The sequence below is a fragment of the Haemaphysalis longicornis genome, unplaced genomic scaffold (genome assembly GCF_048455015.1).
Source record: "Haemaphysalis longicornis isolate Haplotype H1 unplaced genomic scaffold, Haemaphysalis longicornis Haplotype H1 scaffold_3, whole genome shotgun sequence".
Classification (NCBI taxonomy): Eukaryota; Metazoa; Arthropoda; class Arachnida; order Ixodida; family Ixodidae; genus Haemaphysalis; species Haemaphysalis longicornis.
The window spans coordinates 192,946,746-192,973,665 of record NW_027526335.1 but is presented as its reverse complement, the minus strand read 5'-3'; the positions used below and the strand labels follow the sequence as shown (position 1 = coordinate 192,973,665).

The 26,920-nt window shown below is 47.7% G+C and overlaps 1 protein-coding gene and 1 non-coding gene across 2 annotated transcripts in view; both read left to right on the top strand.

Moving 5' to 3' along the window:
* LOC144175917 (uncharacterized) overlaps positions 1 to 26,920 on the top strand; it is a 138,776-nt gene that overhangs the window by 25,609 nt on the left and 86,247 nt on the right. The window contains exon 2 of the mRNA XM_077704991.1: positions 17,467 to 17,607. Coding sequence (XP_077561117.1) covers positions 17,467 to 17,607 — 141 coding nt within the window. The remainder of the gene's footprint in view (positions 1 to 17,466; positions 17,608 to 26,920) is intronic.
* Positions 4,441 to 4,603, top strand: LOC144176098 (U1 spliceosomal RNA). The gene has a single exon (XR_013323786.1). It is a non-coding gene; the product is annotated as a U1 spliceosomal RNA (small nuclear RNA).

Below are 26,920 nucleotides of genomic sequence, written 5' to 3'. Positions count from 1 at the left end.
TTTCGCTCAGTCATGCCACTGAGTTTAATGTTGAGGCGGGGTGGATGAACGTTGTTTTGCTGCAGCAAGTCGCTTCGCGCGTTCCGCTACATTACAGTGGTCTCGTGCTTCGCCGACAGTGAACCGGCGCTGCCGAACACGCCCTCTATGCTTTCCCGCGCGGCTCTGCGCATGCCCAGGTGTGGCCGAGGTCGTCCACACTCTTTTTCCCTGAGTTTTGTTCTGTCTGATGGACGCGCTATGGAACGCGTCGCAGCTAATTGGATTTTGGTGTGGCCTTTTCCCCCCACAGATTTTCTGCAACGGCTTTCTGATGACGGTAGAGATGTCGGAACGGGAGCCAAGAAACGCCGTCATGTTCATGCAGGAACCTAACCTCGTTACCATAGCGTGTGTCAACACACCAGAATCTCGATAAAAGGAAATTGGTTGGACGGGACTACCACCGAAATGGACGAACCACCTAGCAGTTTCTGGCTTTGCATTAGGCCAATGTAACAAAAAAAAAAATTAAAGCCGTTCCACTCAATGTAAAAGCGGTCGGAAGTGCAAAACAGTGATTCGCCATAACAGGCTGTAGCGCCGTTATCCGCTAACTGCTACCACCCAATTACGCCCAATCAGTGGCGGTCCCAAGGGGGGGGGCGAAGGGGGCGATGGGCCGCACGCTAGTTTGGTGCTCTATTTCTCCTTCTGGAACCCTTCGGTTCCTGTTTCAAGTAACTCTAAAGCCGTGCGGCGTTGGCATAGAGTGGTGGTTAAGTCATTTGCTTGTGACAGCTTGTCCCTGATTTCGATTCCCGTCTCTGCCTCGGTTTTCCTTAGAGACACGTGGATTTCCCCAGCCATATACACACTGTAAAATGATTCACACCCCTCTGGGTGTAAATCATTTACACCCTGAGGGTGTAAATGTTAAGAGGGTGTAACAGGGTGTAAACTATCACCCGTGCACCTTAGCAAAAAAACACAAAGAAAGACACCCCCTAAGGTGCTTTTGTGGTTTCGAATACCCTTTCACTCTATAAAAACACAAGAAAACACCCTTTTAAAGTATGCTTTATGACTGATTACTCCCGTATAAAGGGCATTTTTATTTATAGATGGGGTGTAAGAGTGGTAGTTATAGCCAAAAAGGGTATAAATCATTTTCCAATGTAGCGTCGGCGAACAATGCCGCATTTTACGCCCCATGAGGCATTCACGCTTTTGTGTTAATTGTATGATAAATTAACCAATCATCCAAATTTATTTACACAGTACTGCCCAGGAACAACGGCACAGAGATAGGCAGCAAGACCGGGTGCAGAGCGGGATACTACTCAACAGGTCACTCTGCGGCATTCAGTAGAACATTCATGCCTATATAGTCACGGCACTTATGAAGGGCAAAGCTGTCGTCAGATTTTTTGTTCCCGTGGTCTTGCAAATTGCACGGCCCCCTCCTCTTCCTGACGGTTGGACCGCAATGCTTCAGCGAAAATGCAGCCCAATAGCTTCATTTTACTAAAGTGTTTTTTGAGGCGCAACTTTGCGTTGGCGAGTTCCTCTGCAAAATGCGCCCGGTCCGCGAAAAGTGCACATTGTATCTGCGCAAAATACGTAATTGGCGAAGTTAAGATACATAGTCTCTATAACAGTTTCACTATGTATGATTGGCAGCGTGACAATTGATAATGAAAATTAGAACAAAAAAAGTTTATGCCAATCCACTCTGCGGAAATGGATGACCAGCGAAGCTGTTTCTAGGTTATTGGTTGACCGCAAGCTCCCTCTCAAATAGCGAACTCACGCCGAGGAAGCGTCAAGCGGGATTGTAGCCCCACCAAGGTCTTGCATTTTCCACCTCGCGGTATTCGGAGGTTCGAGTACGGCCATCGCGCTTACGCTTGGCGACTGCGACCCGACCGTCGTCGGCGGTCTCCCTCCGCCGCGCTCGTTGGGAGTCAGCCTGGATTTAGGGGCGAAGCACTTTAGGACTTCGCTTTGTCCTGGGCTTGGCATCCGTGTACACGGTGTTGCGAATGCGCGAGGAGCATTGGATTGCACAGGATTGGGATTTGGATTGAATCGGATTAAATCGACTTGTATTGGATTGGATTGGATTGAAATTGTACATACTGTACATACGCGTTGTCCCTCATTTTCATGCGCGAGTGGGCAATGCCACGGGTGATTTACGGTAAGAACGATCACCAGTGCTTCGCCCACTCGTCATCATTCACTTCGTGGAGATTTTTCTCAATGTGTAGGCTTCGCTGTGGAACACACAAAATGCGAAAGCCGAAGTTTACAAAAACCAAGCTAAAGCTGATCGCTTTAAAGTCGGCTTCTGTACCAAACACAAATGCATTGCTGGGAAGATATTTTTATTTCCAGAGGCAATATACCTCATCTAGCATCATAATAGGAAGTGCTGAGTGTTAGGGAGAGGGCGTGCCGAAGTGAGGATGAGGGGAGAAGCTTTTGTGTGTCTACGCACGCCATGGACGAAAGACGCACGCAACAAAATGGGGGTGTTCGCTCCGCTGTAAATATTGCTCATAGCACAGACCGTTCCCGTTAGAATGCTGTGAAAGTTTGTTTTTCCGCATTACGGTTGTGTGTGCAAATGAGCGTGCTTTAGGGCTGCTGTCTACGGAATTAGAATAACTGATGGGTAGATGTGATAATAGTAAATAGTAGTAATATAAGGTTAGTGGCTGTTCAAAAAGGCAGTGCGTGTAGGAAAAAGCAGAAGCAGCGACCGCATGGCGTTTCGGCTCCTTTGGCACGATCGCTTTGAAGGGGTTGGATACGGCGGGACATATTCTTTTGATGCCAACAAAAACTGTTGGCATCAGAGCAGTTCACTGAGCTTCACTGAACAGTTCACTTCTGTTTCACTGAGCTTAACGCCAAGCGTAAGCTGAGTGAAACAGAAAAGAGCCGTAAGAATGGTTAAACATTAGTTACAGAAGTTTATAGCCTTCTGTTTGCTTACCCTTGCCACAGACAAACCGACAGTGAGCGTGACGTGATTCCTGCTGCACATCACCTCATATTCTTGCTGTTGTAGTTTTATGAAGAGTGTCCCTTAATTCAAGTGCTCTGGGTTGAGAAGTTACTTTTTCACCAGAGAAAAAGCGGGCGAATGGCAACGACTGGTCTATAGACTTTCTGATAACAATGGCGCTGAACTGCTTGCTATCCGAGAATGTAATCGCTTAGACCCATCTGTTACTAACACGAATTCACTAACGAAATGTTTGTCCAAAATCGCTACCATTACCAATTAACAGGTAAGTAAAACTTGAAATTCTAATGTTTATGAAGTGTGGATTAGAATGTTATGTATTCTATACAATGCACGGTGAGCACCCCTAAACTTGCGTCTGCATAACGTACAGAATCATGCTCAGTCACTGCGAATTTTGACTACTTACTTTTCTGTAATATATTTTTTTCTGTGAATTGAATATGTATGACTTGCTTCGCAATGTTCTGTATCTGCTGTTTTCTTTTTTTGATGCAAATACTATATACACACATGCGCAAACTTCCCTCAGTGCAATTACTTGCTGACTGATGGTTTTGTGACTCTTTTTTTACGGTTCCGCTCTGCGCGGTATTGTTCGTTGTGGATTGCGAAACGTATGGTTAGTCCGTATATCAATATATTTTCTTCAGACAAGTTGCGTTTTTTTTTCTTACTTGAGTGCACTTGCCCTGTTGGCATCCTTTTATAAATTGACGAAACTCAAATTATTATGCTTATATTATGGGTTGCTCAACCCTTCAACATGTTTCACGTCCTTTGTATCCTTTATAAATATGTGTAATCTAAAAAAATGACGCTTACATCAGAGCTACTTGACCCTTGTACTTGTTTTGACTTTTCGCTTTTATTACTGTAGTACTATCTACCGACTAAGTACTTTTGTATGTATATGTATACACCCCTGTATGCCCGCCTGCCTTGGTCTCAAAAAGAGACTGGCAGTATTTCAAATAAATAATAAATATATAAATAAATAAAAGGTTTTTCTGTCCGTCTCAACACACTACACCTAGCAGTATCAACCGCAATGGAGATATAAATGCGCTAAATTCCTTAAATTAAGGCAGCTTGTTAACAAAAAAAAAAAAAAAGGTCATTCCTCCTGAATGTCCGAATGACCCCGACGTGCGTGTGGCGCTGCCATCGTTTCAGTGACTAAACGTAAAAACGGGCCGTAATGTTGGTAAACCACTTGAAGCCCATGCCGCAAAGACTAAATCTACTGCATGAGTTGACTAGCAGATACTTGCGCGCCCCTTAATTACATTGTTTGTTTGCGTTTTTTTTTTTTTACTGTTCATGCGTCTTTTATGAGCATTTTTACCTTTTCTTGCAGACGCCACCGGTGCTTTGTAAGTGCACGTGGCAAGTCCGATCCGCCTGCGGCGCGCTGCTCAGGCATACTTACCTGGTGCTGGGCTGTTCGGTGGTCATGATGGCCGGCGCCCCAAGTGGAGGCCGGCCATTGCACTGCGGTCGGCTGAAGCTTGCCACTTCCCCAAACTGGGGTAGATGGGGCATGCAATTTTTGGTAGTGGGGCTAGGCGTTCGCGCCAGCCCCTTTCCAATGGAAACCCAAAGTCAGACCTGAGCAGCGCAACCGGGGCGCCCACCTCCCGAAGCCGGTGCTAGAGCCACTAAATGAGCGTAGCTTATGTAAGACTGCGTCCGCGTTAGCTTGCCGTCGCTTGCTCGCGCTGGTGCTAAGCACCTTGACGTGTTAGGCTTGGCATTTCAGCGACCCCGTATGAATGGAAGTGCATAATTAATACCCCTGCTACACTGGGGTCTAAATGTCATTTGAACCAAATGTCATTTGGCTCTAAATGCCAAGTTGTGCTGCTACACTAGGTTTTTAAATGCCATTTGGCTCAAATGACATTTGAGCCTAATGAGCACTGAGAGAGACATTTAAGATTTCAGATGCCATTTCCAGCACTCTCGGACGCAACGTCTTCGATCGGCAATAAAAAATATAATACTTCCGTACGTAAAACAAACAAAATACCGTTGTTTGTGAAACTTTGTTCACTGTTTATTTACTTAAAATACGAAATCAACATGTTTAATTTTCATACTCTCAGAACCAGTGGGTCAGTTGCAAAAAACACAAACAAAAACAACGCAAGACAGCCATATTTAGAGTCAAATTTGGTGTCTCTTCTAATTTGATATCATTTTACTACCTGGGACTGCTCCTAAGTTTGATTGTTGTATTAGTGTACGGAAACGGAACGGGGCAACAACAGCGCCACAACAGCACAGCGAACAGTTGTGAAAGCTTTCAAATGCCATCGAAATTGTAGTGTAGCACGGCGGATTCTGAATGGCATTTGAAGCAACCCATTTGAGTCAAATGACATTTGGTTCAAATGACATTTGGACCCCAGTGTAGCAGGGGTATAACCCTCTTAGTCCCGGTAACAAAGACAAAAGGGAAAGGCAAAGGAAAACGAATCATATATATGTTCCAAGATTGGACATCATTGCTAATTAATGCGTTGAATCAACTACCTTGCCAGTGGAAATAGATCAGGCAGAGGAATGAGAAGGGTGATTAATAAAGTAGGAATACTAAAAAACGATATGAAAAGCGAAGAACAAGAAAAAGAAAGCCCAGTTTGTATTTCGCGCGTTCGGTTTTCTGACTGCCTTGATGGTAGTTCGCGTCGCAGCTGACAGATGGCGCCACCAGTCCACGTCGCGCGCGCCGCTCGTGGGACCTTGTTCTCGGCGGTTGCACTCGGCCTTGCAAGAGGTAGCGTCAAACATCCCCCTCGCGAGGGGCACGATCAAATGCAGAGCATTTCCGGGGGCGCACGACGTTAAGTAGTTTGCGTTACGTTAATATTGTTGGACTTGTGGCAACTGCTGACGAGAGAACGCTCGTCAGCAGTAATTTGAATGTGTCAACGACACAAGACGCGTTCGTAGCGTCTTATTCTGCGTCGGCTTTGTGGCGCAGTGGGTAGAGCACCATGTACATTGCGCTCCGCCCGCAGGGTCGAGGGATCGAAACCTGGAGCCGGATAGATATATTTTCTTTTATATAGTGTAGGGGGAGGGGTGCGGACAACGACGGTGCGGACTACGACGGGACAACGCGGGTGACATCGTGAGTTACTGAAATGCTCTGCATTTAATAACACAAGACATGTTTCTTCCATGCATGAGACGCGTGACTGTCGATCCTCCGCACCTATTATTACCGACTGCAGCCGGCAGGGTAAGGAATCTGAGGACGCCTAAGGACTTCGTGGATGTTTTGAATGCACGAGCCTTAAACTTCAATTGAACGTTCTGGGGATAAATGGATATTGGGCCGGTGGATATAAGAAGCGGCCGCAGTGCCAGCAGTGAGTGATGTGGTGACTCTTGCGCTTCGCGGTAAGGTTACCGAATATCGCCTCCCCGAATGCTGACGCGCGCGCACGCAGCGTTAAGCCTAACGTCAGGCCAGCGCTTTCTCGCGTTCGCCGCCACATGACGCGTCGCCCACCATCGGAGTTTAGGCGCCGTTTCGTTGCTACAGGCAACACCAGCGCCGGGCTTTTATTCTCAACTGATCACCCAATGCTTTCGCATTAGTAGTTGGCTGCACATATATGGGCAACGTGTCAAGCTTGCTTAGAGTGGTGGTTCTGCGTGAGTGCTGGGAACGCGCCGTTTAAAAGCAGGTGAGTAAGCGAAGCATGTGGGCAAAACTGGACGGCGCGTCTGGGCACCATGAAAGTGTCGCGAAATGGCAGGTACAGTCGTCAAAACTGTTAACAACAACAAAACACGAGGTGCCTGCCTACGCACAGATTGGCAGCTCACGATAGCCACAGCCGCATCTTTGGCGGCTGGTTATCGGCCCTCACGATGTTGCCCTACTGCATTCGTGTGCTTCAGCGCATGCGCCCACCCTGGCTTAGCAGCCTGAGCGTTATCGTAAGCCGCCGCTCTGGGCGTACGCTGTCACCTCGTTCTTTGTTGTTGTTAACAGTTTTGACGACTGTACGTGACGACGCGGTTAAGAACCAAGTGGGTAGGGCCGTGACCGGACGCAGAAGAATTGTGAGGCGTCGAACGTTGCAGTGGATGCGATATAGCCGATTCGGGCAATTGTATGTGAAAAGAAAAGAAAACGGTAAGAAAGAAAGCAGGTAGAAACAATGAATAAGAAGGAGTATAAAACTAAATAAATAAAGAGCGCAGAAAAAGATGCAATAGCAAGAGAAAAGATCTGAGGGCCTCAAGGTAAGAGAACGTCGGTCACTCCCGAGCAAGAAAAATCGACAGAGCCTTTTCCCCTGGAGTCGTAATGGTCCAAAAAAGTCGGTCAGTTCTTAGGCGTTTCTTCGTCGCAGTCACACAAGGGTTCTTTTCGCCGTTTCTCATTCTGTAGAATGTTGCGGACCGTAGCACAAGAGATGCCCTATGCCCTCCTGGGTAGAACGCACCAACCGCAGAGCCGCGTAAGGGAAGATTTTGACCGAGGGTGATAACCATTCACCTGCGCTCATATTAGAGATGGTAATCAGCACCGGGCTTAGCGCCCCACCCCGGAGAACACAGCGGCTCACCCTGTGTAGTGATGATTCGTGGCTGTCTGCATGCATGCACACATATCCATGCGAAAGGTTCGAGATCACGCATACATGTGGTGTCAAACTCCTGAGACCTCATCGCCGAGCGGATGACTTCATGCGACACACAGTCCTATGCTGATTTGACGTCACGAACATGGCAATGTTCCGTCAACGCTCGGCTTGTTTTATGCTCTCTACTTTAATAGGTGGTCGACGCAGCTACAGCCATTGCGGAGCAAGACAAAGTTTAAGGGACGGAGAGGCTGGTGAAGAATACGCTTAAACATTTAAAGAAAATTCTGTGAGGTGGCATCAAAATTTACTGAGCCTTGGCGGAAAAATTCAAGAATATTACCACACACTTCGAATTTAGCAGCGAAGCAGCGCCGATGCGGGGAGGGGGGGAGGGGTTTCATGAAATACCAGGTTGCATAGATTTTAGACCCGCTGGAATTTTCGTGATTGCAGTGGCCGCAGGCTTTAGCGCACGCGCTTCATAACGCCACTTACTCACGAGGAACCATCGGTTCTTTTTCTCCACCTCTTTGTCTCTCTTCCGCTCTCTATCACTTATGATATTATTATTATAGGCTACAATTGTGTGTTGCTGCTTTTAAAATACCAGAATCTCTGTTATTTTTTAAACTTCTTGTTTCAGGATACAATGTTTAGAGCTGTGCTTTTCATTTGTATTGCATACTTCTCGTGCTTTTATGGTATTTCAAGTCACTTTTATTTATGTTGATTCTTTTCTTCTGCAATATCGTATGTTTCGTCGGTTTTCAACTCATTCCCCCCTATGTAATGCCCACTTGGGCCCTTAGGGTACCTAACTAAATCAAATAAATAAATAAAATATTTGCGAACATGGGAATGTGGCCTTGTTGGTCACATGTGGGGGAGAGAGATGTCATTTTAGGGGACCGTGTCAACTCAAACAGTCATAAACAATAAAAAAAGAAGGCAATTTGAGCTCCGTCCATGGTTCTTTAAAAATGCTTACCATCTCGTCTGTTTCCCGCCCGATATTTGAAGCTTATCCCGATGCACACGCCGTTCTGCGGCTTCAGAAATCCCCAACGCAGCGTTTCTCGCAGACTCCTACACAGTGGCAACTGTGCTTAGCGCTCTGACCACCTCAGTGGTCAGGTTTGCTCGCTTTGGAGGCGGGATTGGCTCCTTTTAAAGAGAAAGCTTTCTTAGTGGGATCGACCTCGTCCTGTCAGAAAACTAATGCATTTTTACAGAGGCTAGTTTTTTTTTTATTGCGCTATTTTGCCACGGAGCATCAAAGCAATGGAAAGATAATAAAGGAGGAAGTGACGGGATTCAAGCGGCTTCATGCACTAAAAAATGCCGTATAGACCAGTCTCAGCCATGAAGTCCAACGGCTGCTTGTAAAAGAGGACCATGCGTCCACCGATGTATATCGGGCGGACGTCCTGGGTGATGTCCTGGGGCTACCATGTGCCGGATTCGGGCTGGTTGGAGTCCTGGACATGTCACCAGGAGGTGGTCCAATGTCGCTTCCTCAGCGGAAGCAGGGCAGTAGGGGCAGATTTCATAGGTAACCGCAAGGCTAGAAGTCCATGCTGCACGAACAGCAGGCGTCAGTGCAACTAGAGTGAAACGCTCAGGCGGATTCTCCGGAGCCTGACTACCGCACGGCGGGTTAAGCCGCCAGGAAGGTCAGTCCCACGCGGAGGAAGAAGGGCACGGGTGGAGCGCCGAAGAGACTCTTTTTTTCATTAGCAGAGCGTCATGCAGGGACAGCTGCAGAAGAGGGGGGCATAGAGCTTCATACTAATATATACCAGAGGGAAATCTGGCGCTGCAGCTGCGGGCCGCCGTGGGCGGCGCCATTGCTGCTAGCGACGTTCCTCGCCTACTTGGCTTAGCTAGCTATATGGCATCTTTTTTGTTTCGAATCCAAAAGCAACAAAAAAGGGTAGCATTTTTTTCTTGTTCATCGTGCATGAAGCTCCTACATAATCACTGAAAACTTAACCTTTTTGGAGGTTCAACTTTATAATAACAAAACAAATTTGATGAACCTTTACAGTAATATTGGTGCTTTTTTGCAGCCAGAGCCAACTTTTCAGCCTGTTCATGAGCCATGCCAAGGACATGTGGAACGTGCCTGCCCGGTACATGACGGAACGCTCGCCGAAGCGCGCCTCCTCCCCTAGACAGTGGCGCCAGATTTCCCTCTAGTGTATATTAGTATGAAACTCTATGGGAGCGGGTACATAACTTGCGGAGGATGAGCAGCGATGTCGGCATCGACGTGGGTGGGCGTGCTACGGCCGGTTGATTGATCGAAAAGCTTTGATAAGATCTCTGGACACACACGGCGCGTGCGTGAAACGGACTTCCATTGTGCCAAAACGGTTACTTGAAAATCGCGAAAAGGAACGGTTCTGGATGGGACAATACACGCATCGGTCATATATAAAGAAGGAGAACAATAGTACACCTTTGTCTCATAAACCACGTATCGCTACACATTTAGGTCGTTCGTAGACGAATTAACTTAACGCGCGAAAAATCACCGCGTGGCTTCGTTCTTGGTTTGCGATTTGGGTCTTGGAGGGTTTGACGATCGATTGGACGCACTTCCAGCGAAGTAGACGCACTTTTATCTTTACCACTTAAGGAAAAGGTGGTAAAGTTTCGCTGTCCATTAGCTTCGGCATTTCGTTGCCGTCACTTCCATCTCTTCCTCTTTTGCCACCCTCACCTGGCTGCACACTGTTATTTACGGCGCCTACACGCGGTGACGGGAGTTTATTGTGGGGGTTTAACGAGCCGACGTAACGCGGGCGATGAGGCGCGCCGTATTTTAGGCTCCGGGATAAGTTTGGCCACCTGGGGATCTTGAACGTGCGCCGAAATCTCGAACAGACGGAGGGCGGTTTCGCTTTTCGCCTCCATCAGAAAAGAAGCCGCCGCGGCTGGGAATCGAACCCGCGACCTCATGCTCAGCAGCACAACGCCTCAGCCGCTGATCCACCGCGGCGGATGTGGTGACGGGAGTCACGTCGCAGGTGGAGACGCCGCGTGACCGATCCGGCGCGTCGGCGGATGCCGAAGTTAAGCCGCCTTTAGACTGATGTCCCCGAAGGCAGCTATCTCCACGCGTTCTCTCCACCCTGTCGTTCTCTGCTTTCTTCGCTCGCTGTGTTGAGCCCCGTTCTACATGGTTCGAATTTACCCGCGAATTCGCAGATGCGGCTCGCTCGTGCGGCAAAACCATCTATTTTCGTAGCTGCCAAAAACACGCGGATAGGTCGTTTTGTCGCACGAGCAGCATCGCAGCTGCGAATTCGCGGGTAAATTAGAACCATGCAGAACGAGCTTTACAAGGTGGCAAATCGACGAGAAAAATTTGCCGACGTGCCCCGTGTATTGTTACGGCGTAGGCACCGGACACACTTTCCACAAGCAGGCGAATATGCCCGTAGCCAGTGACCTCGTACTCTTAACTTCAATATTTCTTGATATAATGCGGAACGTTGTATAGCGAGAAAAATCCCATGCCATGTCCACTAACGTGAAGCCTGGGGAGGGGCGAACCATGCACTGTATAAGTGTATTCTTCGCGCTTTGACGTTTTCGCCAGCGGAGATGAAACCGTTTGGGGGTAGAGTAGTTATACAGCGTTGCTGTAAACGTCTCGTGTCTTTAAAGCCCGAAGCGTTCTAGCGCGAGGCGTGAACGAGTGTCCTACGAAGCATTCCAGCGCGAGGCATAAACGAGTATCCCGGTGCACGTGACGTTCTAGCGCGAGGCATAAACGACTGCACTAGGGTTTTAGTACCGTGACTTCATGAGAAGACCGTTACGACGACGACATGAGACGCCAACAGCCCGAGCCCCGAAACGAATACCTTAATCTCATTACAACCTCGTATATGGCACCATCGGGGACAGGCGCATCCTACGTTGTTTATAAGAACGCAGGATATGCGTTTTATCTAAATCCATCGTTGTCATCTTTTAGCGCATCCAACACTCGTATCTCACACCGTCGCTGTTCTTCCGTTGTTACAATGTGTGCGACTGGGGAGCTTAAGAACCTCGGTGACCCTAATGCACTGCCTGAAATTAAACCTTAGACCCATGCTTCAGCGCTCCAAAGACCCCGGGACTCTTCGTGGAAGCCTATGGGGACCCCGAAGCTTCACGCGTGCACTTTTGCCCCCGGAGGAATTCAGTTCCCAGGCCTGGCCTCCCCTCCAGCAATCACGGCACGCTAGTTGCCTCCAAGCCCGCCCGCCCCCAACCTCAATTTACGCATTACGAGAGCTTCCCGAAGGCCCCGATGGGAGCCCGAAACCGCAACCGCTGCTTTTATCACTCTGAGAAATCCGGGTCGCGTGCCGCACGCGATCACCGGCCACCGAAGCGGCGCGCGTGGCGAGATAGCCTCGTCACGGACTACACCGTCCCCGCTCATCGCTGCATCTCCTTAGGTTCCGTTCCCACGGAGTGCACTCATCGGCCAAGCCACGCACTGGCACAGTGACACAAAGTGCATTATGGGAGGTGCGCTGCCGTCGATAGCCGTGAACCGTAGACGGCCCACAAAGAGCGCAGATGTAGGTGGAAAGCGAGCTTCTGTAGGTTCGTCGCCCACCCAAGTCACGTGTTTTACGGCACTTCGGGCACTACTTCTCCCCCTCCTTCAGTCACATAACGTGCAGATGTGGAGTCTTTATTATTTCCTCTCTGTTTTCTTTTCTTTCCCGCTTTCAATCGCCTCGCACAACCGGAGCTGACGCGACACCGGATCGTTGTGAGAACCGCCCATATTGTGTGCGTGCGTATGTTGCGAGCGCAAGCCCTTCTCTGCGTAGGTGTACGCACGCACGCACTACGGTTGACACAAGGGGGGGGGGTGCTGTAAGAACAGAGGGAGCGTCGCGGTGGGAAAAGGATAACATAAACGAACGAGGGGGGGAGATGGGGATCAACGGGCAGAACCGGGGGACAAGTGTGGGGAGTGAGGGAGACCGAGGGAAGAGGATAGGGAGAGGGGCAGCGCTCAAGGGCGGCGAGGAGCGCGCGTCATTTGTCAGCAAATAGACGTTTAATGGGGCGCGCCGACGCGCCCGGACGCAGGACAAGGCATCATAGAGAAGGCGCCTCGGCGTCCGCTTACCAGCACAACACTTCACGCGGCGTTCCCCTCTTCCTCCTTTCCCCATTCACTCCCGCAGCGTCCCTTCCCTGTTTTATGCCCCGCCGCTTTCCCGCCGTTATCGCGTCATCGCCGGTCGTTTAGTATTTCCCTTCGACACTCTCGCGGGCATCGCCGACGCTCAGCGAGGCAGATAACGAAACAATAGAGCGCTCGACACACGCCGAACGCTCTTTGCTCTACTGAGAGACGACGGCGACGGCGGGAATGGCGTTGGCACGAGCGTTCAGAGGAGGAGGAGGAGGAGGCCTCACGTTCTCTTCCCCCCCCCCTCTCTGCACGAGACCCTTCCCTACTTTTCTTTACCCTTTTGGGGATCTGAGCATCCCGTATATGTCAGCATCCTCCGGAACTACTAGTTGACATTTTCGCGTGCTGCTGACCTATATGCTTCCGCTGCGTCGAACAATAGCGGTAAGCACTCGCGGCCAGTCGCTTTTTGCGCTACGAGCTTGTCGACAGGTTCATAAACGCCCTTAGGCGACGAGGATCGAAGCCAACACTTACGCTGCTCTCGTATGTCTCTTTCTCTTTCATAACGTTAGCAAGGTAGGTTTCACTTTTCTAGCTCTCTGTTCTGCCAACTGGACCAGTGTTCACAAACAGTCAAACCTCCACATAACGAATCACGCGGGACCACCCAAAATCGTTCGTTATTTTCAAATATCGTTGTAATGAAAAACTTGCGCTTATAAGCCAGTGCTCACACTTAGGAGTGAAAGTGACGTACTTTGACGGTATACGCGTGTGCAGACAAGCATGCTCTTAAATCAAAATGTCGCACTGACTTCAAAGGAGCTTTATTTGAAGAAATCAGTTACTTTCGTCTGGCGAGGGCAGCATGCACGATGGATTCCACTCTGCGCAATACCTCATCGGGTACATCATTGAACCCAGCGATGAATGTGTCGACTGTATTCATGTGCCCTAAAACATCATTTTTAGACTCTATCTCATCTCATTCTGGGTTCTGCGACCCACAGACGTCTTCGTTCGCGTCGGGACGATGCTTTCGCTTCTTCTTGGCTGTGCCGCTAACTGCAGTTATCATTCGATATCGCACAAACTTTGCAGCAAGATCACACGCAACAAAGAAATACCTGCCCGCACCCGTGAATAGCGTGAGAAACAACCGAACCACCGACCGGCCATCGACTGACATCCAAAGCAAGGAGAGAGAAAAGTTGCAAAGGCGGCTAGGCTGGCTAGGCTACTGTACATTAAACTGCAGCTTTGTGGTGGCGCTAGCAATTGGCACTCAAAATGGTGACGACGATAGCTACTGTGCATGTGGGAAAACACAGAGAAATGGCGGTTCCTGTTACACGCGGAAGTTGCGGCGCTGTTATTTTACCCGCATTTATAATACTGATGACCCTCTTCTATAAATAAATAATAAATAACGCGCGTTATTCTGAAATATGCGCTATACTGAAATTCGTAGTTCTGAAATATTTTTAGATTGAAAATATAGGAAATCTGGCAGGGATTTTGAAAATGTTCGTGTAAATTTGAGAAATTCGGTAATGTGGGGTTCATAGTAACGAGATTTGACTGTATAACGCAAACGCATGCGTAACACATGTGCTGTGCCCGAATGTTCTGGTTGTTGCATTCTTGTCTGGTGAGTAGCGATCGCCTGCCATTGGTTGCGTCCTGTTCTCTTCGAGCTGATGATGTATACACGCCCATGGTTTGAGCAGCGAAAGCGGGTTCAGTTGTAGCCCTAAGCACTCATTTTGAGCCTCGTTGCTAGCCACTCAACGCGTACTTTGGCAGCGACCATCAGGAGAAGGAATTAAACAAGTTTCATTCTCGGTCCGACGCAGACTCGGCATTCGATTCAGGTGGACCTTCCACATACTTCCGGTTCCCTCTCTGTCTTTATTTAATTATTTATCTTGAAAGGGCAGCCTCCTCAAGATGTTTATTTCACAATTTATGCACTCAAGACTCGCAGCTGAAAGCTATGTTAATGAAACACCTAAGAACGAGGAGAGATGTTTGCATATGCGAGAAGATACAGGAGCGTAGGCCCTGACCTGGGAACACCAGAGAACGGAATTTAGTTACCGCTCACATCACTTATCGCTGATAAGGAATAGCTTCCCAACGTTCTAACTTTTTTTAGATAGCGACTTCGTACAAGTAATTTCTGTTTATTTTTATTTTTTTATTTATTTAAATGCGGGTTTACAGTAGGGAGTACAGAACATTTTTCTGTCAGAAAACAACAATGCTCCTGCGTAAATGTCGCACTTGAGCAACATCGAGAAACTGAAAGCACATGCCAAAAACATCGCCGCACAAAAATACATTAACCTTGAAGGGAAAAAATGTACAGACAAAAGAGAAAAACAAAGGAAACGCAACCAGTGCACTACACTGTTGCAAAAAAGAGAACAAAAGATAAAAAGAAAGGAAGAAAGAAATGCACACGACGTCAAACAAATTCAAGAAAGATTTGCAGTGGGTCTTGAAAGGATTATGAATCGGACAGTATTGCGACGTGAGCAGGCAACGAATTCCATTCGGTGATTGCCATAGCCTAACGAGAGTTTTTATATATTTCTGTTTTAGCGAAAATTGGTCTAGTTGTAAAAATTTGGGGTCAATTCGGGCTGAGACATGAGGCGGTGGAAAGATGTGAATGTGGGAAAACAGCGTGTTACTGTGTTACAAAGAATGAAAAAAGATAATCGAACCATCTTGCGGCGCATGGAAACAGAGGGCAGATTAAGTTAACCTTTGAAAGAACATGTGCTCTGGTAGCTCGAGTACGAAAACGTGATGAACCTGTCTGCTTTGTTCTGGACAAATTACAAGGGTTAAGTTAAGTTTGTGCCATTAGAATGCCATATTATACCAGCGTAGTTTGCGAGGGCCGGATAAGACAATTGTATGCGTGTAACCTGGTTGGCTTGGTAACTAATGTAGACGTCTTTTTAGAATGCTATGTTTTTAAGGGCTTTAGTAGTTTAATGATTTTTTGTTATACGTCAAGCTTAAATTGGCCGTAGAAAAGACACCCATACATTTAAACGGTTGAACAGAATCTTCTGGGGTACAATTTATTTTATAGCTAACAGGAATGGTTGTGGCAACACAACTATACCTTATGTGTTTGGTTTTTCTAGATTAATTTATATTTGCCAGCGACTGTATCATTCCTTTAGCTTAACGGGGTCAGGCTGCAACATGATTGTGTCAGCAGGGTGACATAGTTCTCTATATACTACCCGGTCGTCCGCAAGCAGGCGAATTACTGATTTTAGGTTGCATCTTTGATGTAGATTAAGAAGAAGAGAGGACCTAACACTGACCCCTGAGGGACGCCATGATGAAACGCATGTTTCCTGAGAAATAGAGTTGCCTGGAAACGATTGTTTGAAAAATCTTCAATCGATCGTGCTGTGTTCTCATCAAGTCGGAGGTGATGAATTAGGCGTGCAGGGGTCACGCGATCGAAGGCTTTTGAAAAAGCAATGCAAATTGCATCAACAGGACGAAAAAAGCTTAGAGCGGAAGGGAGGTCGGTTACCAATTTGAAGAGCTGTGTTCGACATGATAGATTATTTGGAAAGCCAAGTTGGTTGTTTAAGAGCAGGTTATTTAGGTTACGGTGGGTCATTATATGTGTGAATACCGTGTGTTCAAGCAATTTGCAACAGATGGATGTCAGTGGAATTGGTGTGTAGTTGTTGGGGATTGTATTGACCCCGTATTTAATAATTGAGGTCACATGTGCAGATTTCCAATCCTCCAGTGTGCATCCTGAGTCAAGGTTCTCAGGATGCATACTGAACCCATAAAATGGGTGCAAATCCATGATATCAGTAACGGATAAGACACCCATGTTACGAAAAGATGTTTAACTTTCTCGCTATAACTCCTAAACTATTGGATTTATAACTTGTAAAGGTATATGAATGCACACTTTTAATAGAATCGAGCATGTAAATATTCTTGGAATTCAGAATCGCCCTGCGAGGAACCGTACGCACAGCCTAAGGAATTTATATAAAATCACGAAAATTGGTGAAATCTGGAACAAGGGGGGCAAGTGAACGTGGTGGATCAACGAACGTGGTGGATCAACAAACTAGCGTATGGACACAGCTCTTTTCAAAACTGATGGCCTAGTTGAGCGTCAATGAATCGATGAAGCAAAAAAAAAAAAAAATGGCCCCCCGTCTAGGCATACAACGTACGCCTTCTTCTCGGCGATAGACAAGGGGGCTACTCTCGGTGGAGAGCTTTCTGTTTGCATTGCCCTACGACGTGATACATCAATGTGATGCGAGTTAGCCAAGACGTGTTGCGTGACGGACAAACAAGAAATTACCCTTCCAATAACGGAATGGATGTTGGGTTATAGGACGGGAAATATAAGAGGCAAAAGGCAAGATAAGACTGACTGGCTGTCATTTATAGAGGCTTGCAGTAAGCGACGAATGTGTACCGGAAAGTGTGGTAGAGTCCTTGCAAGTCCAATATACCGCTGGTCCGAGATGTTCGTCCTGATCCCTGCTTTAGGAGATTATGGTTTCCTTACTATCTGGAACTTAAGACAAAACCTTGCTTATTTCTTCTCTGATAACTGATTTGCTATCCCCCTCTCTCTCTCTCTCTCTCTCTCTCTCTCGCAGGAGGCAAGCCCGATCTGCGGGACCTGTTCGAACAGCTGAGGTCTAATTCTGGCTTCCTTCCCCGGTGTTTTGTGACCGAGAGGCCGAGGTTTCCACCCAACAAGGACGAAAAAATGCCCGCCGGTATCCCCTGCGTGCCAGGTAAGAAGGTCCCGCTAGTGTTTTTTTCCTCAGTGCGTTCGTGCGATGTCGTCAGACATTCTGTCTGTTCTTAACGCTAGGGTCCCCTCTTCTTCGTTAATCACGGGATTGGAGAAATAACATTCGGCTTCTGGCATGGAAAACCGCGAGCCATCGAAAAGGGGAATGACAATAGGCACCGAGTGGTCTGTATTGACGCGACAGGCTACGCCAGAAGGGTGGCCATGACGGCCGCCGTGACAACTGCCATTTCGCACATCACCAGCATCCGCCCTTTCCCGCGTGACCACTGCCCAGGCAGCAGAAGTAGCCATCGGCCTGGCCATAGATCCCTCAAACAAACGTGGATATAATTATCACGGATTCACAGCAGGCATTCTGAGAGCACACCTCCATGGGAGAATATCTAAGTCTGCACAGAACATCCTCTTTCAACGTGAAATCTTGGGCGAGTATGTGATGCATGTTGAACCACAGCGCAAACTACGAGACATAGGATGATTGCAAGAGGACACACGAATCGCTGACTTACAACTGGATTTTATTTTCTCCGACGGCGCCAAATATAAACGAAATTGAAGAAAACCAAACATGAAACAATATATGAAAAAACCGGCATGAAAACCGGCTGAGATTGAACGCATGGGTGAGAATTGCGTCAGCATAGCCTCAATTGCACTCACGAAGAAGGAGATAGAATATCTTAACAGGACACGTTCCGATAACGGTTATCTGTGTGGTTGGCCCTATGCTTTTTCATGCCCGTTTTCAAATGTTTTTTTTTCATGTTTTGTGTTCTTCAATTTTGTTTATATTTGGTGCTGTTGGGAAATATAAAGGAAGCGCTTCGTGTGTCCTCTTGCTATCGTCCATTGTTTCGTCCTTTGCGCTGTGGTTCAACATTCTCATTCAACATCCACTGGACAGGCGATTCAACATACTGTGTACTCCGCCCCCTTCGACGGCCCGAGAGAGAGAGAGAGAGAGAGAGAGAGAGAGATTGATTGATTGATTGATTGATTGATTGATTGATTGATTGATTGATTGATTGATTGTAGGGTTTAACGCGCTGACGCAACGCAGGCGATGAGGCGCGCCGTAGTGGAGGGCTCCGGATTAATTTTGACCACCTGGGGATCTTTAACGTGCGCCGAAATCTCGTACACACGGGCGTTTTTGCTTTTCGCCTCCATCAGAAAAGGGGCCGCCGCGGCCGGGAATCGAACCCGCGACCTCGTGCTCAGCAGCGCAACGCCTTAGCCACTGAGCCACCGCGGCGGGTAGAGAGAGAGAGAGAGAGAGAGAGAGAGAGAGAAAACTCTTTGATGTGGACTGGAGAGGTCAGCTCACTAGCGGCAGTGCCTGCTACGTCAGATGGGGATGATTACAGCTAACCCGCCGAGCATCTAGGCTGTGAGGTCACTCCTAACCTACCGAGAGATCACCCACTCTTACAGTCTCGAGCGCAGGGCTTAAACCCCGGCTCATGAATATCTACCGAAAGACCACGAACGGTCACTTCGGCTGCTGCAAACAACGATGTTTCCCTGTGCGACTAAATCACACTTCATATGTCCGAACAACTACAGTGCCTCCATCTGTGCCGGCTTCTTAGCGAACATGGCTTTCTCTTGCAAATGATGTGGGAGTGGCAAAAAAAAAAAAACCAATAAAGACAAAATTATAAGTTCGACGCGGGAGCAGTGCGGGAGCATGCTGTCCACTTCCAGTTCCGGCGACTAACTCCGGCTGGTAGAAAGGATCGTCGCGGCTGGAACCACCGCTAGGGTTCCTGAAATGAGGACACCATTCACCTACTTTGCCACCTAATACAGAAGTTCTCTGTTTCGTTTCTCCCTGTCCCACTCAAACACGACTAGCTCAGCGGTCGTCCATCAGGCAACACGTCTGACGGGGGGAACTTTCAGTGTACGAGGCAGCCGCCGTGTCTCTCCACGAAGGTAGCATCCAGTGGATTCGTTTTTTCGGCGAAGGCAAATCGTATTTGAAGGGGGGAGAAGAGGGAACGAAGGTATTGTACACTCGTAAAATAACAGAACGAGTTCACATAATTTGGAGCAAACAACACTAACAATTAATTGACCTCTCTACCGATATTATTTATGAAGCAGAGCTTCTTTACAGCCTCCACCTCTAATCAAGAGAAGATAGAGAGAGGCGGGGTTGCCGCCCCACCATTCCGCTTCCGCTCTTAAAGGAACAGACAACCGATTTAGGAGTACATGCCATTAAAGCTTTCTCTCTCTCTCTCTCTCTCTCTCTCTCTCTCTCTCTCTCTCTCTCTCTCTCTCTCTCTCTCTCTCTCAAACGAAAAGGCATCACTTAACACACCGTGAACCGAATTCCCAGATAGCGCCAGGGAAAGTTCGAAAGCCGAATTGTTTGATCTACCAGACGCAAGCGCGCTGCCAAAACGAATGCTGGCAACCATGACGGTCAGCTGCGCAGCAACATACTCCTAACTGTACGTGAGATGAATAGAGATTTTCATAAACTTGTACTTGAAACCGCATTAAAACCGACGCTGCTGTTTGTATACGTAATGACGTTTAGACACCGCATAGCGCCACCTGTCAGACTTCAGAATGTTTAGGGTAAAATTGAAGTTATTTCCAACAATTTGTTTAGATATTTCATGTGGTTACCCGACTATTTAAAACACTGGCTTCCAAGTGAGCTAGAGGACATGCACTCACACACACACAAAAAATTGTAAGCCCATTTAAACTACTCGGAGGTTTGCGCTCTGTTGCTCATTCACTGTCGCTTACTTGGCTCCCGCGTTACCGACCGCCCGACGCGGAACTGTTTGTATGAGTTACTAGCAAGAGGAAGCAACGCTGCCGTGGTCGTATTTGCTTCCGAGAAAGGAGTTTTACCAGTTAAAACCAGACAGCGGGTCTAGGCACTGTATCTTTAACGCGCACTATTCCATCGAGTCTTCAACGCAAACTTTCAAAATAGAAGCTGAGCACTGATCCTATAAATGCTAAGCATTAGTAATGTCTTCGCATCGCTTTAGGTTAACGACCTCTTATTACACCCGCCCGCGAACTCCCCTTTCCCTCCTCCCCCCTCCGGGCAGCATGTGGTGTCACGCGAGTACCTGCAACGTTAGCATATCTGGATAAAAGTAACGGCTTCAGGCAAACATCTCGTAAAATGGGAAGGGGGCGGGGGATCTATAAACGTTCCGCGTTTAAACTGTTTCCGATCCGCCACGTCTAGTTGTTGAGACAGACAGACAGACAGACAGACAGACAGACAGACAGACAGACAGACAGACAGACAGACAGACAGACAGACACACAGACACACAGACAGACAGACAGACAGACACACAGACAGACAGACAGACAGACACACAGACAGACAGACAGACAGACAGACAGACAGACAGACACACAGACAGACAGACAGACAGACAGACAGACAGACACACAGACAGACAGACAGACAGACACACAGACAGACAGACAGACAGACAGACAGACAGACAGACACACAGACACACAGACAGACAGACAGACAGACAGACAGACAGACAGACAGACGCACAGACAGACAGACAGACAGACAGACAGACAGACAGACGCACAGACAGACAGACAGACAGACAGACAGACAGACAGACAGACAGACAGACAGACAGACAGACAGACAGACAGACAGACAGACAGACACACAGACAGACAGACAGACAGACAGACAGACAGACAGACAGACAGACAGACGCACAGATGGATGGACAGACACACAGACGGACGGACAAACAGACAAAAATTTATTTGTTCTCTGGGCTTAAAACTCCCTCATTCCAGGGAGCTGCTTACCGTATACAGTATGTAGTTATACGGTCAACTGTGCCGTTACAATATATACGTATTCAACGAAATATAGCACCCGCAGTATGCATTTATTATTCTGTTTCAAGGTACGGTCATATTGCTTTTTTGCGTTGTGAATTACTGCGTACACCAAGGTATCTCGAAGTTACAGGCACACTCGTGCGCAAGACTTGAAGGAGGACAGTGCGCGCTATAGGACACCCCACTACTGTATCCGATTCACGCCGGTACTTCTTTCCTTCCTCCAATTTCGATGCAACAGTCGCGTTATTCCATGATCAGACTCACCGCGAGTAGTTTGCAGGTAGTCCGAGGGCTCCGTGGCATATAAATATGTAGTCAAAACCCGATCTAACGAAACCCGATTAAATGAAAGTATTGATTTAACGAAGATATCCCGATCCCCTCTCAGACGGCCATAGATCCCAATGCTTTGACTAAGTCGAAATAACGAAACCAATATCATGATCTGTCCCGGTTTAACGAACCTTTTCTCAAAAAATGCAGCTCGAAAAGTGCTTTGGTTTATTTTAGCGAACGCCTTAAAATTGCTTCATGGTGCGCCATAGATAACATCGCGGAGCTGCTTTGTCCCTCTGTTAAGAAAGTGCGCGACGCAAAACGGGAGACGTAACGCAAGCAAACATCACAAACTTCTTTGGTGGAAAATAAATTGGTAGCCACCCGGGGGCCCTTCTTGTTCAGATAACAATTTTCGTCGTCTCTCCAAGAGTCATACGCGCGGACAGCAATTTTATTTTAGGATTCTTCACGCTTCGCAAATACGACGCCGCAAACGCTTGTTGGATGCCACTAGGGTATATAATCGAATGTACGCGATAAAGTGACCACGAAACCCCTAACTCGATTTATCGAAGCTCCCTATTTCATAAAATTATTTGCGACCCCTTCCTCCAACGTTGTTAAATCTAGCTTTGACTGCATGACAAATGAATGCCGGAGTGCTTCTTTGAGGTTCCGAGCTGAGTCTCGGACTGCTGACCGAGGACCCCACTGTTGTTGTCACCAGTCTTTAACGATGGCATATAAGCGCAAAGAACTTGAGGGCTCGCCTTGTCGTCGTAGTTCGCTCGCTGGACCCAAGTATACAGAGCCCCACGGCGCTCAGTCGTCGCGGCGTAACCCAGAGGCTTCGAAAGCCAAGCGGTTTATTTAGTCATAAGCGTTCGAAACTCGCGAACCACTGGCGCTTGTCATACATCTCCCCGTTGTTTAGAGCAAAGAAAACTGTGGGTACATTTGAGGCAAAATATATGTAATTAACCGGCAGGGCCCGCGTTCAATTAGTTAGGAACGCTTGTTGAGTTGGTTTTTGCGATAGTAAGCGAAAAAGAGTGGCAGTGCAATGCCGGCACGTGCGGGAGGAAAAGCAAGCACAAAAATTGACCGCGTATCTGCTCCTTTCGTTGCAAATGTCGTCAAAAGACGATAATCTTTGTAGACATTTGCCAATGAAATGCCCTCCTTTGCTTTCTCGCTCACCTTTCATGCTGTTTCTGTACCGTCGCGCTCATCCCAAAGTAAACACACTAAACGTTTGCGCAAGGCGATTTGAATTTACCGCGTTCCACTGCTACAGGCAGGGTTCCTCGATGCCAGCGCTGCAGTACGGCGGAGACGCGCGTGAATGGAGGCGGCCGACTACAAGAGTTATAGAACCGCGTGGCCGTGCTCCACGTGCGTTCCTAGCAGAACGTGGAACCTAGCTAGTGGAACCTTTCGTTGCTGTTTCCGCGTGATTTTTCATATGCCGCCAGGAGGCGGCGGTTTTCTTCAGTAGAAGTAGGATATCATTTTTTATCGAAAAACCAAGCATCCATGAATTTTTTAATAAAGGAACACTAAATATCCCTTGTGCACTAATTTCCTGTCTTATATTTGCGTAATGTCTTGTTCGTGTTCAACAAAGTTGACAAGTATGAACATATAAACCAGGCTTAGAGGTTTACATTTGGCTGTGAGTATATAAGACTATCGCGCAGTAAGCAGTTTACTTTGGCAGGGTGGCTGAATCGAGTTACAGACAGACAGACGGACATACAGACAGACCAAAATTTCTGGGTTTAAGTAGCCCAAGAAAGACTATCGTCAGAGTCCGTCAAAGCATTGACGGACTCTGCTATCGTCTTTAAAAGAACAGACCTCCCGCTGGCACAGTTGCACGCAGGGGCCGCGCGAGCACTGCGAAGGCGGGAAATTTGAATTGCATTGGGTGGTAGCACTGAGCGGATAACGGCGCTACAGCCCATTATGGCGAATCACTGCTCTGCACTTCCGACAGATTTCACGTTGAGTGGAGCGGCTTTAATTTTAAAGCCGATAGTCTTTCTTGGGATACTTAAACCCAGAAATTTTGGTATGGCTGTATGTCTGTCTGTCTGTCTGTCTGTCCGCCTGTCTGTCTGTGACTCGATTCAGCCACCCGGCCAAAGCAAAGCAATGCCTGCGCAATAGTCTTATATAGTCACAGCTAAATCTACCCGTCTATGTCCGGTGTAATGTTCATACTTGTCAACATTGTTGAAGAAGAACAAGACATTACGCAAATATGAGACAATAAATCAATACAGAAGTGACATTTGCAGTGTTCCTTTATAAAAAAAAATCAAACATGCTTGACTTTTGCGAAATTAAATACTTCATCAACTGCAGAAAAAGAACTCACTCCGCCGTCGCCTGCTGTCGCCCGCGCCACTATAGCTTCTGGCGTCATTTTAAGAAATCAACCGGCAACAGTTACGCAAAGTCTACTACAGAGGTTCCACGTTCTGCTTGCAACGCACGTGGAGTAGGGAAACGCGGTTCTATAAACGTTGAAGTAGGGCGCCTCGATTAACGCGCGTCTTCGCTGTACGGCTGCGTTCGCATCGAGACACCCGGTTTGGAACAATGGAACGCGGGAAATTTAAAATGATTTAAGCAAACCTTTGGCGCCTTTACCTTGGGAGGAGCGCGACGCAAGAGGAACAACATGAGAGGTGAGCGGGAAAGCGAAGGGAGGCATTTACTTCGCAAAAGCCGATAAAGACTATCGTCTTTTGACGGCATTTGCAACGAAAGGAGCAGATACGCGGCCAATTTTTTTTATGTGCACTTCCCATACAGCTCTTACTGCAGGGAAGAATAATGCAGCGTCATTTGTCTTTTAAATGAGCGTTGAACGAACTTTCCAATGTGTGAACGGCTGTCAAAGTCTGCAGCGACTCCGACTCATTGAATCCAATCAACAGACTGTGCAGCGCAGTTATATATATATGTCCACACTTAATTTGTATACGCAAGTTATAAATTATATACAGGCTAGTGATATCTCAAAAGTGGGAGTTTCAATTAAAGTTGCCACACCATTCGCCTCGGTCTGTGCTATTCGCCGATGTAAAATTCATATCACATTCGCGCGCTCTGCTTAAAAGCCCCAATATCCAGCCGGCATAATTGTCTCGGGACCACGATGAGCCGTTCGCATCGCCAGTCGATTGAGAATTCATGCGCGCATAGCTGTCTCTGGATCTGCGGCGCTTAATTAAAACGGGCCACGGTTTAACGAATTACGACAAGAACGAACCTCCTTTTAGCACTCGTTCTCCAATCTCGTTTTTCCGTCATTTAATACCTTTTATTTGCTCATCGTTCGAGGCGGGCGATATATCTATCCGGCTGCTCGGCAGAAGTATAATCATTGAAGACGTACCAATGAGCGTGCTTCGTCGTGCGCAAGATAATTATGCTTCGGGCTCCGACTCAAAGGTTCCGTTTTAAGGGCAAAAAAGAAAATGATTAGGTTCTGCGAGAGCGAATATGGAGCTTCATTTATGTCTGTCGGCCGCTAAAACGGGAGCCCATGATTTCGATGCCGAGCAATCTGGCGTACGCTGAGATCGTAATTGTCCTAAATATAGATCAAATTATTTAGTCGTAGTACTTGTTCAGCCACACGATTGGAAATCGTCTTTAGTCGTACGCTTTGGGGTAAAATAGATTTGACTCGAAACATACTAGAGGCTGCACAATTTGAGGAATTGATATTTGTGCTCACATTTATCTGAAAAATGGGGCTACGAACATAAAAATATCGACATACGGAGCAAATTTCCCAAATCGAGTTTATTAGTTCTACCCCATCACGTCTAGCCAAGTGCCAAGTAACACGCCGGACGCGGGTTCGATTCCCTGTCGTGGCGGCAGCTTTTCCATTGGAGGTGCGGCGCACGTTAAAGATCCTCAGGTGGTCAAAATTAATCCGGAGCCCTCCACTACGGCGCGCCTCGTCGCCTGTGTTGCGTCAGCGCGTGCAACTCCACAATGAATCAACAGTTTGTTGGCTGCTGGAAAACTCGCATGTACACGCGCGATCAATTGGAAGGTGATTGTTTCTTCGCTGGAGTGGTGAAAAAAACAATCAGCAGCGCCATGTTACGGGATGTATCATGGTTGTGCCATGCAAGAAACTACGGGGGTAAGAAGTCAGCGCTATACTTATCTCCAAAGTTCTGTAATCGGCCGTTAGACAGCTTGAAAGGACGGCCGAACGATGCTCCCGCAGTCACCTTGAAATTGATCGTGACTGTACACATATCCTTCCGGAAGCTGCCTCGACCCGCGAAAGTCACCACAGCGGGTCAGCTGTCGCGGCCATTGAATGATGAAAAAACACGTAGGAGCGGCCTGTCGCGTCGGGCACCAACACGCGGACGAGATCGATCGAAATTAACCGTGGTCGCCGGGGGCAGTTCGCCTGCTCGCGTGCTTCTGAGGGAGGCGACGTGGCCGCGGCAAGGTGTTTTTCATGTTCGCTACCGTGAAGTTCGTTCACGGTGGTGCGCAGCGGGCGTGGAGGTACCGAGCGTGTGTTTAGGCGGCTATCGACACTTACGGTAGGCGTGGAATGCGGCTTTTCATCCAGTGGCTTCGCTAAATACAACCTGCGTCATCGCCGTCACCATCACTGGGGCGGGGTGTTGTTGGCACGGAAGGAATCTAAGAGTCAACGATCCGTTCCGTAAATTCATCATACTTCGTGAGCGAGCAGAGCGCGCTAACGCACCTGTTATTTCAGAGATAACAAGACATGGGGGCACCCAAAGAGTGCGTACAAAATTTCCTCGGCCCGAGCAACGACAGCATCGTGTGACACCATCTTCAGCAATGACTAATGGACGTGCTGCCCTAATAACCCTTTAAGTTGAAACCAGAAGATGCCAACAGGAACTAACGCCAACCTGTATCTTCTAGGCATAGAAAAGCTTACGCCTACAATACATAGATCGATATGACGGCTACCGGTAACACGTGATTACTGCGTGGAGCTGTATCCGAAAATATTTCTGCATTTAGAAGCAGTTGCGTCAACGGAAATGCGCCAGCTTTATTTTGTCGTTGAAGCCATACCGATACCTTGTACGTTGGCCTGATTAAAGGTTTAA